Source organism: Lepisma saccharinum, chromosome 20 (assembly GCF_977018435.1).
Source record: "Lepisma saccharinum chromosome 20, izLepSacc3.1, whole genome shotgun sequence".
Taxonomy (NCBI): Eukaryota; Metazoa; Arthropoda; class Insecta; order Zygentoma; family Lepismatidae; genus Lepisma; species Lepisma saccharinum.
Window position 1 is genome coordinate 60,958,592 of NC_139248.1, and position 12,519 is coordinate 60,971,110.

The 12,519-nt window shown below is 39.5% G+C and overlaps 1 protein-coding gene across 1 annotated transcript in view; it reads right to left on the minus strand.

Annotated features, from left to right (window-relative positions):
* The window catches only part of LOC146003489 (uncharacterized), a 546,114-nt gene that overhangs the window by 75,152 nt on the left and 458,443 nt on the right, over positions 1-12,519 (minus strand). The window contains exon 4 of the mRNA XM_083141780.1: positions 5,648-5,756. Coding sequence (XP_082997906.1) covers positions 5,648-5,756 — 109 coding nt within the window. The remainder of the gene's footprint in view (positions 1-5,647; positions 5,757-12,519) is intronic.

A 12,519-nucleotide genomic window follows, 5' to 3' on the forward strand; every position in this document is an offset into this window, starting at 1 on the left:
CTCATACATCCCAGGTAAATTATACCAACCTACCACCTAAATGTTAATCTGGCTGTCGTTGTACAGTGTCTCTCAAAAGTTTTAGGACAACGACATTTTAAACTAGGCAACCCAAATTACGTAAGGCGCTGGTGGGTTGCGTGTAGAGTTAGGCTCAATTTCAGGGTTGCCATATCTTACCCACTCTAGTTCAATGAAAGGATACCTACGCAAATATCGAATGAAAAGTTTTCATCATGTGCAACTCTCCATTAAATGTTTGCGCCGATTCGTACTACCTTTGCTTTCTTTGTTACAAACCAGTATTCTTTGCACATTACATGTAGGAGGAGAGTTGCATCTACATTTCACACTGGCCAGCTCCTCCTAGCTTTTCTCACGAACTAAAGTTTGTAGGGTAGTGGTTACTGTTGTAGATTGTCAACCTGATGGTCGTAGGTTCAAACCCCTTCGGTGGCAGAAAATTTTCGTAACTTTTAGACATATCCCATTGTGTTCATTGTCCACGCAGTTTGAAACGGAATGATTCTGTTTGGAATTAACGATGGGGGAGGAGAAATGTTAAATAACAAAACCTCCATTTCAACGAACTGAGAAGTGGAGAAAAATTGGATAATTCTTATAAATATGAAAATTAAATTCAAGTTTTTAGTGGTATAATCGCAGGTAGAATCAAAGATCTTACGTGGCAGATTTTATCTCGCTCTGAACTCAGCCGAATGGCATTTCGCACAGATCTAATACATTCTCCAATTCATTTTAAAATATTATTGAATGTTTCATGTAGATATTTTGATCAATGCAGCAATTCTTGACGCTGAGACGATATTTTTCTACAAATACCTCATCTCTCCCCTCGTCTTCTATCTCTTCTCTCCTTCTCCTTCTTCTCTCCCCTCCTTCTCCTCTGCTTACATGTCATATCGCCTTCCCTCCTGTTCTCGCCTCTCGTCTCCATCCCATTCTTCTCCACTCCTCTTATCTCCTCTCCTGTCTTAGATCTCCGACTTCACTGCACTCTTCTCCTCTTCTTTGCGTTCTTCTCATGTTCTCTCTTTTACTATACTCTCAACTACCCTCTTCTCGTCTCCTCCTCTCCTCTCCTCTCAAACCTCCTCTTCTCCTCTCCTCTCATCTCTTTCCCTCCTCTCTTCTCCTCTTTGCTCCATTTTCATCATCTCCCCTCGCATCTTTTCCCTTTCTCCTCATTACTTCTCCTATCCACATCTGTCCTATCTTTTCTTCCCTCCTTTACTTTTCCTCTTCCCCTTTCGCTCTCTCTTTTCTCCTCTCATTTGTTGTCCCTTTTCGTTTCCTCTCTCCTCTTTTCCTTTGTGTAGACTCATCAGCGATTAAATACTAGAAAATCGATTTTCTTTCTTTCAGAAAGTACTGTATTTCTTATTTGCGACAAATGTAATACTGATATGTTTTTTAGAGTTTTATACAATAATACTTGGTTTTATTCCTTTCGCGTATTTCATAAATATCTATTGTGCATGTGGCAACCCTGAAATTGAGCCTAACTCTACACGCAACCCACCAGCGCCTTACGTAATTTGGGTTTCGTAGTTTAAAATGTCGTTGTCCTAAAACTTTTGAGAGACACTGTACAAGTAATTAGAAATGTGGGATTAAATGGGTATTTTGTAATTCAACTACATAAATTCGTAGGCGATTGTTCGTTCCTTTTCCCAACATCCGCCTATCACATCCCCATTGAGTCGACATGTATTACCTCTCCCAGCCCTTCCTTATTTCCAGGAAGGCTACGCTTCACTTACCCCTCCCCCACACCGTAGTCGATCTTCCCTTAAAGATGACGTCCCATATAATGAGAAATTTGAAAGTACTGTTGTGCATATTTTTGGCTTTACTGGGGATATATCTGCATTTCTGACCTATTTTTTTTATTCTTCATGACATATTTTCCAATTTTTATGACATAATTATATACATATTTTACAGTTTTATAGGACATAAAGTCCCGGATCCTAGTAATAAATATACGTATACAATACACAAGAATTGTTGTGGTAAACCAGGTCAACTTTTCAGAATACGCCACTTAAATTGGAGACAATACTCTTCTTAAATGGAAACTTTTCATAATTTCCACCCTAATCCATAAAATGGATTGAAAGCAAGACGTACCATAAAATAGTTTTGTTTTGTTACAGAAAGGATTTCTAAACGAACGAGTAATTGTGTACTGTAAGAAGCATGCTGTAAAAGACACAAAGAAAATGTTAGCAAAACATTTTCACGTGCAAACTGTCTGCGGTTAATTCAAGAGGATTCAATGTCTGTTGCAAATGGAAGCTGGCAGACACAAACAAAGAAAGACAAAGCAGCAAGGAGCAAATATCCTGTTATCACAGGAGCATGCAATCCGTCAGTTTGTGGAACAAGTGAAAGAGCTCGTCTCAAAAAGGCTCTGCAAAGAAGCAATCAGCGTCATCTCTTTTGAAAAACGTCTCTGAAGTGCCCAGTGGTTCCATCTCTAATTATGTTGGTAAGGGAGAAAGATTGACGAACTAAAGAAAATGAATTTAATGTAGACACTGTCTTGGATTGTAAAAGCGTAACATGCTAATGGTAGATCTAAACTAAAAATAATTCTAGGACATCCCTAAACCCGAAAGCTTATTGCTTCAACAATATAAGTCTCCCATCTGCCCCTTTGCAGGGACATTCCCGACACCGACGTCATCGCCTTGCAGTCAACGGGTCACGGTTTCGATACCCGGTGGAGACCAAGACAGCACACATATAGATATCTCCTGGATATTCGTGTCGAAGTTCTGGATATCCTCGGATATTCCGCTTGAATATACATATCTCCGTCCAGGACACATTCATAGGCTAGCCTATCCACGACGGATGTGTCTTGGATATCCTGTGCATCATTTCTTGACATTCTCTGGATGACTTTTGGATATATTTAGGACATCAGTGCGACTTGGTTCACGTGAACTGGACGTTATCTGAATGTCTTGATTTGATGATTGATAAGAATATACTCTGACCTAGAACTGGACTTAATCTGGGCATTATCCTGATACTTTTTACATACACTTTGGATACGAGAAGAACATTGCTAGACTAGATATGTATACTTTCTGTTGTCAAAAATCATATTTTATTAAAAAAGGAGCTAGTTTTAGAGGACTGACTCGTATTCATTTATCATATTCCGACATAATTTCTCAAGTTAAAATCATATTAAACATGTAATTTAATATAGGTGGGTATTGCTGCTACAACCATTTTCGTCTTCTTCTTTTAAGAACCAAACCCAAGTAGACTAACCTAACTACCACAGATTATTTACTACCCCAAAAAGCTACCAGCCAATGGGAATGCTTGAAAAGGTTGTAGCAGCAATCACTAACTTTAATATAGCCTAATAACATGTTCAACATCGATTTTCTCATGTATTTCAATGAGAGAACAGTTGACTGTCTGAAGCGAAAAGCTGCTGCCACCTACATTTAGCTTTGCCTGAGCAGCCATATTGCAACTCACCTATAAAGCTTTTCACTCATCCTTACAACATCCAGGGAAGAGCAAAAGGCTGTAAATGCTGCACAGAATAGTGAGTGACGTTACAAACTACGTTCCAATCGGAGGAAAGCTCTCGTGTCTGATCCAGGAATTAACTCCTAACAAAGGCTCTCTTCGCATCATCCTTGGCGGAAAATCCTGCAGAACTCGCAACTAGATGCGAACTTTGGGGAGCTAAGTGCACCCAATCGACGATATCGGATTCGAAAGAGGAAGGCTAATTTTGTTAAGCATAAGGCATTATTGACTTACGACGTAACTGCATCAGGAGGAGCACTAGAAGTTCACATCTTCATGCAGTGAAAAAACGCTTTGGTCGAATTTCAACCACGGGTAGTGCTCAAACTAAACATTTCCACTTGTCAAAATTATGGGGGGGGGGGGGGCTCTGATCACTGAAAATAATTAATGAATGACTCACTCCCTCCCTTTTTTAAGTTTTATCCTCAGTGTTCGGAATCTCGTAAAAGCCCATGAATTCCTCAAAAATATTAAAATTTTTATTTACAGTTCGAATGCAAAATGTCAATTGTCCACGGATGGATATGTCACAAGTTTCGTCAACCATAATAGCAAAATATCTGCTACCACGGAGCGCAAAATAGATCTCCCTAATATATCAATGATCTCGTTCTGAATGTCATGTGAGAGCCATTTGTAGCGCGGACGTCCCACCCACTCTCCTAGTTCATGAACATCGTCTTTTGAAACTCTTTTTAGTGAAAATGTTAACAATACTCATAATTATATACTTAGTATATAGTAATAAGTCATGTGTTTTGCTGTCATAGCCCTACCCCCCCCCCCAAGTTGATAGTTTAGCGTTCTCAGCCCCCCAAATGTGTATTTAAAGTTTAGTTCATGATCATGTGGCACAATTCAGAGTAAACTTTAGAAGAGAAGCAAAATAATACATTAGATCCTCTTAGGCAAAATTATTTGGGCGGGCTAGAGCCCCCTCAAGCCCAATGGAGTCGGCGCCCCCCCCCAGATAATAACATAACCTCCATAAAGTATTTAATTATACTCTGTTCCGGGAAACTCTGAAGGGAGACGACGAAAACAAGTATCTGCGTAAGTATTGACTCGAGAAGGTTCGACCAATGAACGCGTGAGAGGGGAAGTGAGTGCATGGAGGGGAAAAGGCGGCTTCATTACCAACCGTTAGTAGCAGTGCGTATACCTTCACTCCGCTCTCTCGCTTTCTCCCCTTCTCTACCAGTATACTCTGCCCTGCTCCACAGATTCCCGAAACAGAATATAGAACATCGTGTTTTCTACTTGAATTTCACATATTTTAGCTTTACTGAACACTACCTACTCTCTCCTCAAAATTATATATTTTCTTCATTTAATGTATTAAATATTGATTTACTTTTGATTGGCTGATTGATTTACTTCATTTTACTTCTTTTTGTGCCACTTTTGGCTAATTTGCGAAGATGGGGTTGAGGGATGATATTATGAAATTGATGAATGGGCACTCACAAACCTCCATGCCCAGGCAGAGATTCGTACCTGGGACCTCTAGCGTCGTAGAGCGATGATGGATTAAATATGGTGTATATAGTACCAAAAGTTACTTGAAACCAACCAAAATGTATGAAAAAAAGTGGAAATATATCCAATTACAGCTCCCACACCTCATCGCACATATTGCATTTACATAAATTTTAGAAGAAAAAAAGGGTGGTTCAATGAAAGCATGCAAAAATTAGACAGGGATAGGTAATGCACCACTGAATAATTTGAGATAGGGAACGAAGAAGGGTCTGAGAAGCCATCGTACGGGTCCTCTATTCCCTGGCCTGCGACATCACCCGACCTAAACCAACACCATTTATCGTCTTGGTCTATCACAAATCACTTGTTTTCGATACTGTAGTGGACACGGATATGAAATTAATTGTTAATCCTGCATTTGGTGTTATTCGTAACAAGCCAAGAATATTTTAAAGGGTGTAGGGTGTGGCCTCTGCAAGTCATGTCAAACTTGCAACGAGATTTGCGGATTAAGAGACAACGGTTAAGTTTACATGCAATTAAAAGTTTATTCAACAGAATTGAATCCAATACTTACAGAATGGTAGTCTCCGGGGATAGATTTCCTGGCACCCTCGTCCACCCCTGGTACTCGCAAGTAAGGGATGTTCCCAAACAGATGCAAGAGGTCTTGTTCAACTGTAGTCCTGGAAATTAACAAAATTCAATTTATTTTCTGATTTCATGGATGTTACTCGTAGTATCTAGCTTGCTAAACGCATGGTCATGAAATGAGGCGGGTGGCAGAAGTTCGCGCTGTTGCCACGTCGGAGCACAACTCCGTGTGTTCGGAGGTTCAAGAGAATGAAAGATCTCGTTGTAGAGTTGGTATTTGTAAGCCATGTGATACAAACTGGCAGTATTTGCTGGAAAGGTCAGGGGTGACACGAAAGTGGACCGGGGTGAGGTCGGTCTGACGCTCGAACTAGGCAACGCAGCCCGGTCGACGTTGCCACATAATGCGCGGCAACCAGCGACTTTTGTTCCGCTCTCGCTTTGCTTTTCTCACATGTGGCAACAAGGCAATTCTGCCCCGCCGCCTATTTTTATGGCCGTGCATTTAGTTATCTTTGCAATATATTTTAAATATATTTTACAAGCAGAGGCACTTACATTCGGAGATATGTTAAACTCATCATTTACAAACCGCTCTTAAACATCAATAGTCTATTTTATGAAATTGATTTTACTATTCAAGCTATGAATATTATTTCAATTTACAAGAAAGCTTATTTACGGTAACAGCTCAGAACATGTTTCACTAAATTACGTAAACATATTAGTTCATTACCTGGGCTGGATAATGATATAATATTTGTAAGTTATAAAGGTATACTCTCCATCGGGAAGTCATCATTTGCATTACTTGTACCTTAAGTCTCATTAAGCACTTGTCTTCGATCTAGTACTTAGTAAGAATATCGGATTTAACCCCTTCACCCCTAAGACAGCATTTACCCTAGTTAGACCGGACGTCTGATTTCTTTTAAGTTTCAGCTATGAAGAACAGCTGCGACATCTATATTTGCTTCTTCATCCTAACTGAGTTGCTAGATCACATAGGATTCATGAATTAAATTATGTATTTGTAACTGATGTTTAGGGAATTTTTTAAAAGATGAATATTTTTACAGAGATATTACTAGGTACACATTGCCTAGATTAGCCAACGGTATCTAAGGTTACCATTCCGGTCACGTAGCTTGTATTTAGTTACGAGGTGAGAAAAATATGATCCCAGAGGAATAATTTAATGAGTAAAACCATGGCAGTTCTTGGACATTAGAGCAGGAAATTCAGTGACAAAGATTTTACCCGACTGGGTAGCATGTACAGAGGAAGGAAATTAAGAGTTCTTTTAGTTTTGTAAATACGAGGGGGTGCTGGTAATTTCTTAGCCTTACTCCCTTCATGTTGTCGTATTTTCATGAATTTGGTCTTAAATTGCAGCTTAATGTCTGTATATTGTTGGTAGAGAAAATTATATTTGTATGTCTAATGGTTTTTCTTTATTTCAGCTGTGACTGAAAGATGGCAGCACCTGAAGCAACATTTACAGTGAAAGACCATAGAGTGGTGATAAAGTTTTTATTCCTGCAGAGAAAGTCAGTCAAGGAGATACATGACACGTTGGTACAGACTTTGGGAGACCATGCCCCTGCATATGCCACTGTTAAGAACTGGGCAGCTAAATTTAAAACCGACCATTTCAGCACAGATGATGAGCCACACACAGGAAGGCCAGCATGTGTGGTTGTTCCGGAAGTAATCGATGCTGTGCATGATCTAATTCTTCAAGATCGGCGAATTTCCACTAAAATCATTGCTGAGTCTCTAAACATCTCCCGTGAAAGAGTTGGTGTTATTATCCACGACCATCTAGGTATGAGTAAGGTTTCAGCAAAGTGGATCCCGAAACTTTTGAACGCTGATCAGCACCGTGACAGGGTGAGGACATCCAAAGTGATTCTTGATTATTTTCAAAAGGATGCGTCCACATTTTTGTCTCGATTGGTGACTGAGGATGAGACCTGGATCTACCTCTATGATCCTGAAACAAAAGAACAGTCAAAGGCATGGACCCACTCTGAGTCACCACGCCCAAAGAAGGCCCGTGTGCAAAAGACGGCAGCCAAGGTGATGGCCAGTGTTTTTTGGGACAAAGACGGTGTACTGCTAATTGACTTTTTGGAAAAGGGTGCAACTATTACAGGGGCATATTATGAATCACTTCTTGATAATTTGAAGCATACAATTAAGTCCAAACGACGCGGAAAATTGACAAATGGAATTCTGTATTTGCACGACAATGCCTCTCCACACACTGCAGGCATTACCCAGCAAAAATTAAAGGATTTGAAGTTCACAGTTTTGGAACACCCTGCTTATTCACCAGATCTGGCCCCCTCTGACTACTTCCTATTTCCAAATCTCAAGAAATTTCTGAAGGGGGTCAGATTTGGGTCACTTTCTGAGGTACAGGATGCTGTACGTACGTGGTTTGCGGACCAACCAAAATAATTTTTTGGGGGGGGGGTTACAACAACTGGAGAAAAGACTTAGGAAGTGTGTTCACCTCAGAGGGGATTATGTTGAATAAAAAAAATTGATTCTCATCTCTGTCTCATTTGTTTCTTGCAAAGGCTAAGAAATTACCAGCACCCCCTCGTAAATTCTGTGAAGTATATAAAGAGCTTGTAAAATCCACTTTAAACACAGATCAGTGGCGTATGCTGAGCCTAAGACCTGGGCTATCTCAAATGACACCTGGTAGTAGGCTATGGACGAAGGGAGAAGACTAGATTCATTCTTGACGTCTTCAAGGAAGCCACGTTGCCATTCCAAAGGTAGTGAAGTTGCAAACTTATAAGAATTCAGGTTGCCAACTCTTAAGGATTCAGGGTGTCAACTCCTAAGGATTCAGGTTGCCAACTTCAAAGAATTCAGGTTGCCAACTCCTAAGAATTAAGGTTGCCAACTTCTAAGAATTCAGGTTGCCAACTCCTAAGAATTCAGGTTGCCAACTCCTAAGAATTCAGGTTGCCAACTCCTAAAAATGCAGTTTGCCAACTCCTAAGAAAGCAGGCTGCGAATTCCTAAGAATGCAGGCTGCGAACTCCTAACAATGCAGACTGCGAACTCCTAAGAATGCAGGTTGCGAACTCTTAAGAATGCAGGTTGCCAACTCCTAAGAATGAAGGTTGCCAACTTCAGAAACGCCATTATCTTATTGTTCAAAGCAGCTTAATTCACACAGTTTCTAAGATATTTCTCTTCAGTGTTTTACTTTCTAGGCTTCAGGCTTCGCAGATAGCCTAGGTAGCCTGGAATATACGCCCCTGACACAGATATTCTAATAAGAACTGAACCTTCAGTGTAAAGTGAGTGTGGGTTTACCCGACGTTGTAGTGACAACGTTGTCGCCTTGTGATAAAAGGGTTTCGTGTTCGATGCCCGGTGGAAACCCATAGTGATTCGGATTAGCGATGACCAAAGCCGGATAAAATTTTATGCGGATATCGGATAATTCTTTTCCGGATTTGAAATACCTGGATATCGGATATTCTCATATCCGGATTCACTGATTTTTATCCGAAGACAGATTATCCGAATATACGGAGTCTTCCGATATCCGTTATCTGGATATTCGGATTATCCTAAATGCCCGTATATCCGAATGTGCGCATTACATTGACAGTTTTGTCGTTTATTCGTTTTACGGGCTATCCACATATGCTTTTATGCATCATGTTCGTAATTCACTGTATTTCATCAAATCTGTAATGTCCGCATATCAGAATTGTGTGTGTGTGTGCGTGCAGTAGCGGCGATTGGGTGCCAAAACTGGAGGTCAACGGCAGCTTACTTTCTCTTGGTAGACAAGGATTAGCATTAAGAGACCAAATTGTGGGGGGGGGGGGGAGTTGAGGGGCAACTGCCCTACGACCCCGACGCCAACCTAATCGCCGCCAATGTGTGTGTGCGTGTGTGTGTAAGAGTAAGTGTTATATGTACGCATACATTACCGATCTCGCCTTTCGCCTTGTAATCAAGTTGGCCCGGTTTCGATCCCTGGTGGAGGCACATAGAAGTTCGGATCCCACTTTCAACTTCACGTCTATTCCAGATTTTGCTATCACTGAATAAAGTGCACTTAAACTGTATTGTTTGTTACTTTCTTGATGTTAGTAAACAAATGTAAATAAATCATGATTCACTATAGCCATAAGTTTTTCAAGTATTGCTTTGATGCATTGGAAATGTGTTAAATTTTAGTTGCTGTTACATTTCATTACATAGTAATAATTAAAATTATAAAGTAATTAACAATATGCGCAAATAATAAAATAGTACTCTACTCATGACAAAAATTCTAAAACAAGCATTATTTTCACCCTTTAATATGCCTATTAATCTATTACATTTTAACATTGTGGGTCAGCCTGATTTTGGATAATAATAATAATAATAATAATAATAATAAATTGTCTTTATTCAGCGGGCGAGGTTCAGCCAAGGGCTGCTCTGCCACCTAACCCTTGTCAATATGATAATACATATGATAATCCATAAGTTTATATAACTTATGGAGCAGTAAGCTAAACGTAAAAAAAAAAAACAGATACAAAAAATGAAGAAAAAACATAGGAATTAGTTGCATACAAAAAAATTGTAACTAGAAATACAAAAGACAATAGTAATAATAATACAATAATACAATTCCTTATAGTGAGTGACTTGATACCTTCAGTATGTGCCCCGACTCTGCCATTGTTCCATTAGCAGCAGATCTTTTATTTTACCTTTGAAATTTAATGGGTCCATGCTTTGGGAGCCGAAAAGGAGAAAGATGATTTGTAGACCGTGGTAGAGTGATGGGGTAAATCGAAGTTGTTCCGCTTACGGGTAACATACTGATGGATTTCCCTACGGGAATGCATCTTCTCAAACAGGTAATGCGGTTTACCTTCTGTCAGTATGCGGCGTATAAAACAGAGATAGTGCAACTTCCTTCTGTTTGCCATGGTAAGAACCTGATTATTATTTAAGAATGGAAGAATATGAACGGATCTTTTTGCTTGAAAAATGTATCGGAAGCACTCATTTTGCACCATTTGTATTTTTTTACTGAGCTTTTGCGAGAGTTGAGGGCCTTAAACATTATCACAATAGTCGAACAATGGGTAGATTAATGCTTGGATGAGTCTTAGCTTGCATTCCGCAGGGAGGAAGTCACGGAAACGATTCAGATTCCTAAGTGTTCCATAAGCTTTCCTACATTGCGTCTTTACATGTTCTGTCCAATCAAAAATTTCGTCAAAAATCAGACCAAGATTTTTAGCAGTGTTATTCCTGACAATGGGCAAATTGTTTATTTTGAGCTCGATCTTAATATTTTTAATTAACGACCTTGAATAATTAGAACCAATGATCATGAAAGTGGATTTTTCTGGATTTATTTTAAGACCGTTAGATACACACCAGTTACTGACGATGTTCAAGTCAGAATTTAGTGACTGAAGCTTATGTTCCAACGAAGTGTAATGACCTGAGAAATATAACTGGGTATCGTCTGCGTAAAAATGTGGAATGAAGAATTTTATGATTTGCTGCAAGTCCGCAGTGTAAAGGGTGAAGAGGAGGGGGGCCTAATATCGATCCTTGCGGCACGCCTGCTTTCAGCGTTATAGGTTGAGACACGTGAGATGGTGAATTATGTAATACGACCCTTTCACGTCTGTTAAATAGATATGTTTGAAACCAGTTTAGTGTTGAAGAAGAAAACTTGTAATATTTAAGTTTGGCTAATAATAAATCATGCTGCACAGTGTCAAAAGCCTTACTGAGATCCAGAAGTACTAAAATAGTGACTTGCTGTTTGTCAATGGCATAGAGAATATCATCCACAACTTTAGCAAGAGCAGTGGCTGTGCTGCGTTTCTCACGAAATCCGGATTGCAGCGGGGGCAGTAAATTATTCGTGTTAACGTAGTTTAACGTCTGCGAATGCACTATTTTCTCGAGTACTTCAGATAGCACAGGCAAAAGACTGATAGGCCTAAAGTCATTGTAAGAAGTGGCGATCTGCTTTTTCTGAAGTGGCAGAATTTTTGCTTCTTTCCACATTTCGGGAAAGACGCCACTGGAAAGAGAGGAGTTAATGACGTGCGTTAGCGGAGATAAAACGTAAGGCAAAGAGAGTTTGAGCATTTTAGTGCTGATACCATCAAATCCAAAACTATTTGAGCGTATGCTATAAATAGTTCTATGTACATCTTTTTCAGTTACCTCAGTAAAGCTAAAATATTGTTCAGCGGTGGAACAGGTTTTGTTCTCGAAATGCTTTATTTGCTGAGCCTTAAGTGGAGGAGGAATTTCAGATTCACTGTAAATTTTACCAAAATGGTCATTAACAGCATCTAGATCTTCAGTGGTACTTATGAGCGAGAATGTATTATCGTGAGACTTTTTATTGTTAACAATACCAATTGTTACAACTCATTCCACGTTTCTCTCCGGTTTAAATTTTTCCCGCCAAATTTGAAGGTAAGATAACATTTCTTTTCTTGTCTTATGACAGTTGTTGCAAAGTTCCGGAGTTCTTTATATTGTTGCCAGTCGCTTGGATTGTTCGAACGTTTGAGCTTTCGTAGCGCGTTATCTCTGATTCGCATCAACAATTTAACATTACTGGTGATCCACGGTGCATTTTTCTTATTGTGTTTTACGATTTTTAGAGGTGCGTGCGTGTCAAAAACATTTTGTATATTTGAGGTCAAAAACTCCACTTTATTATTAACATCATCAAGTGCGTAAAGCTTTGACCAATCGACATCAGTTATACGTATCTTTTGCAAACATTTCTTCGTTGAAGGTATTAAAATTTCTACAATAAACGTAACTCGCTTG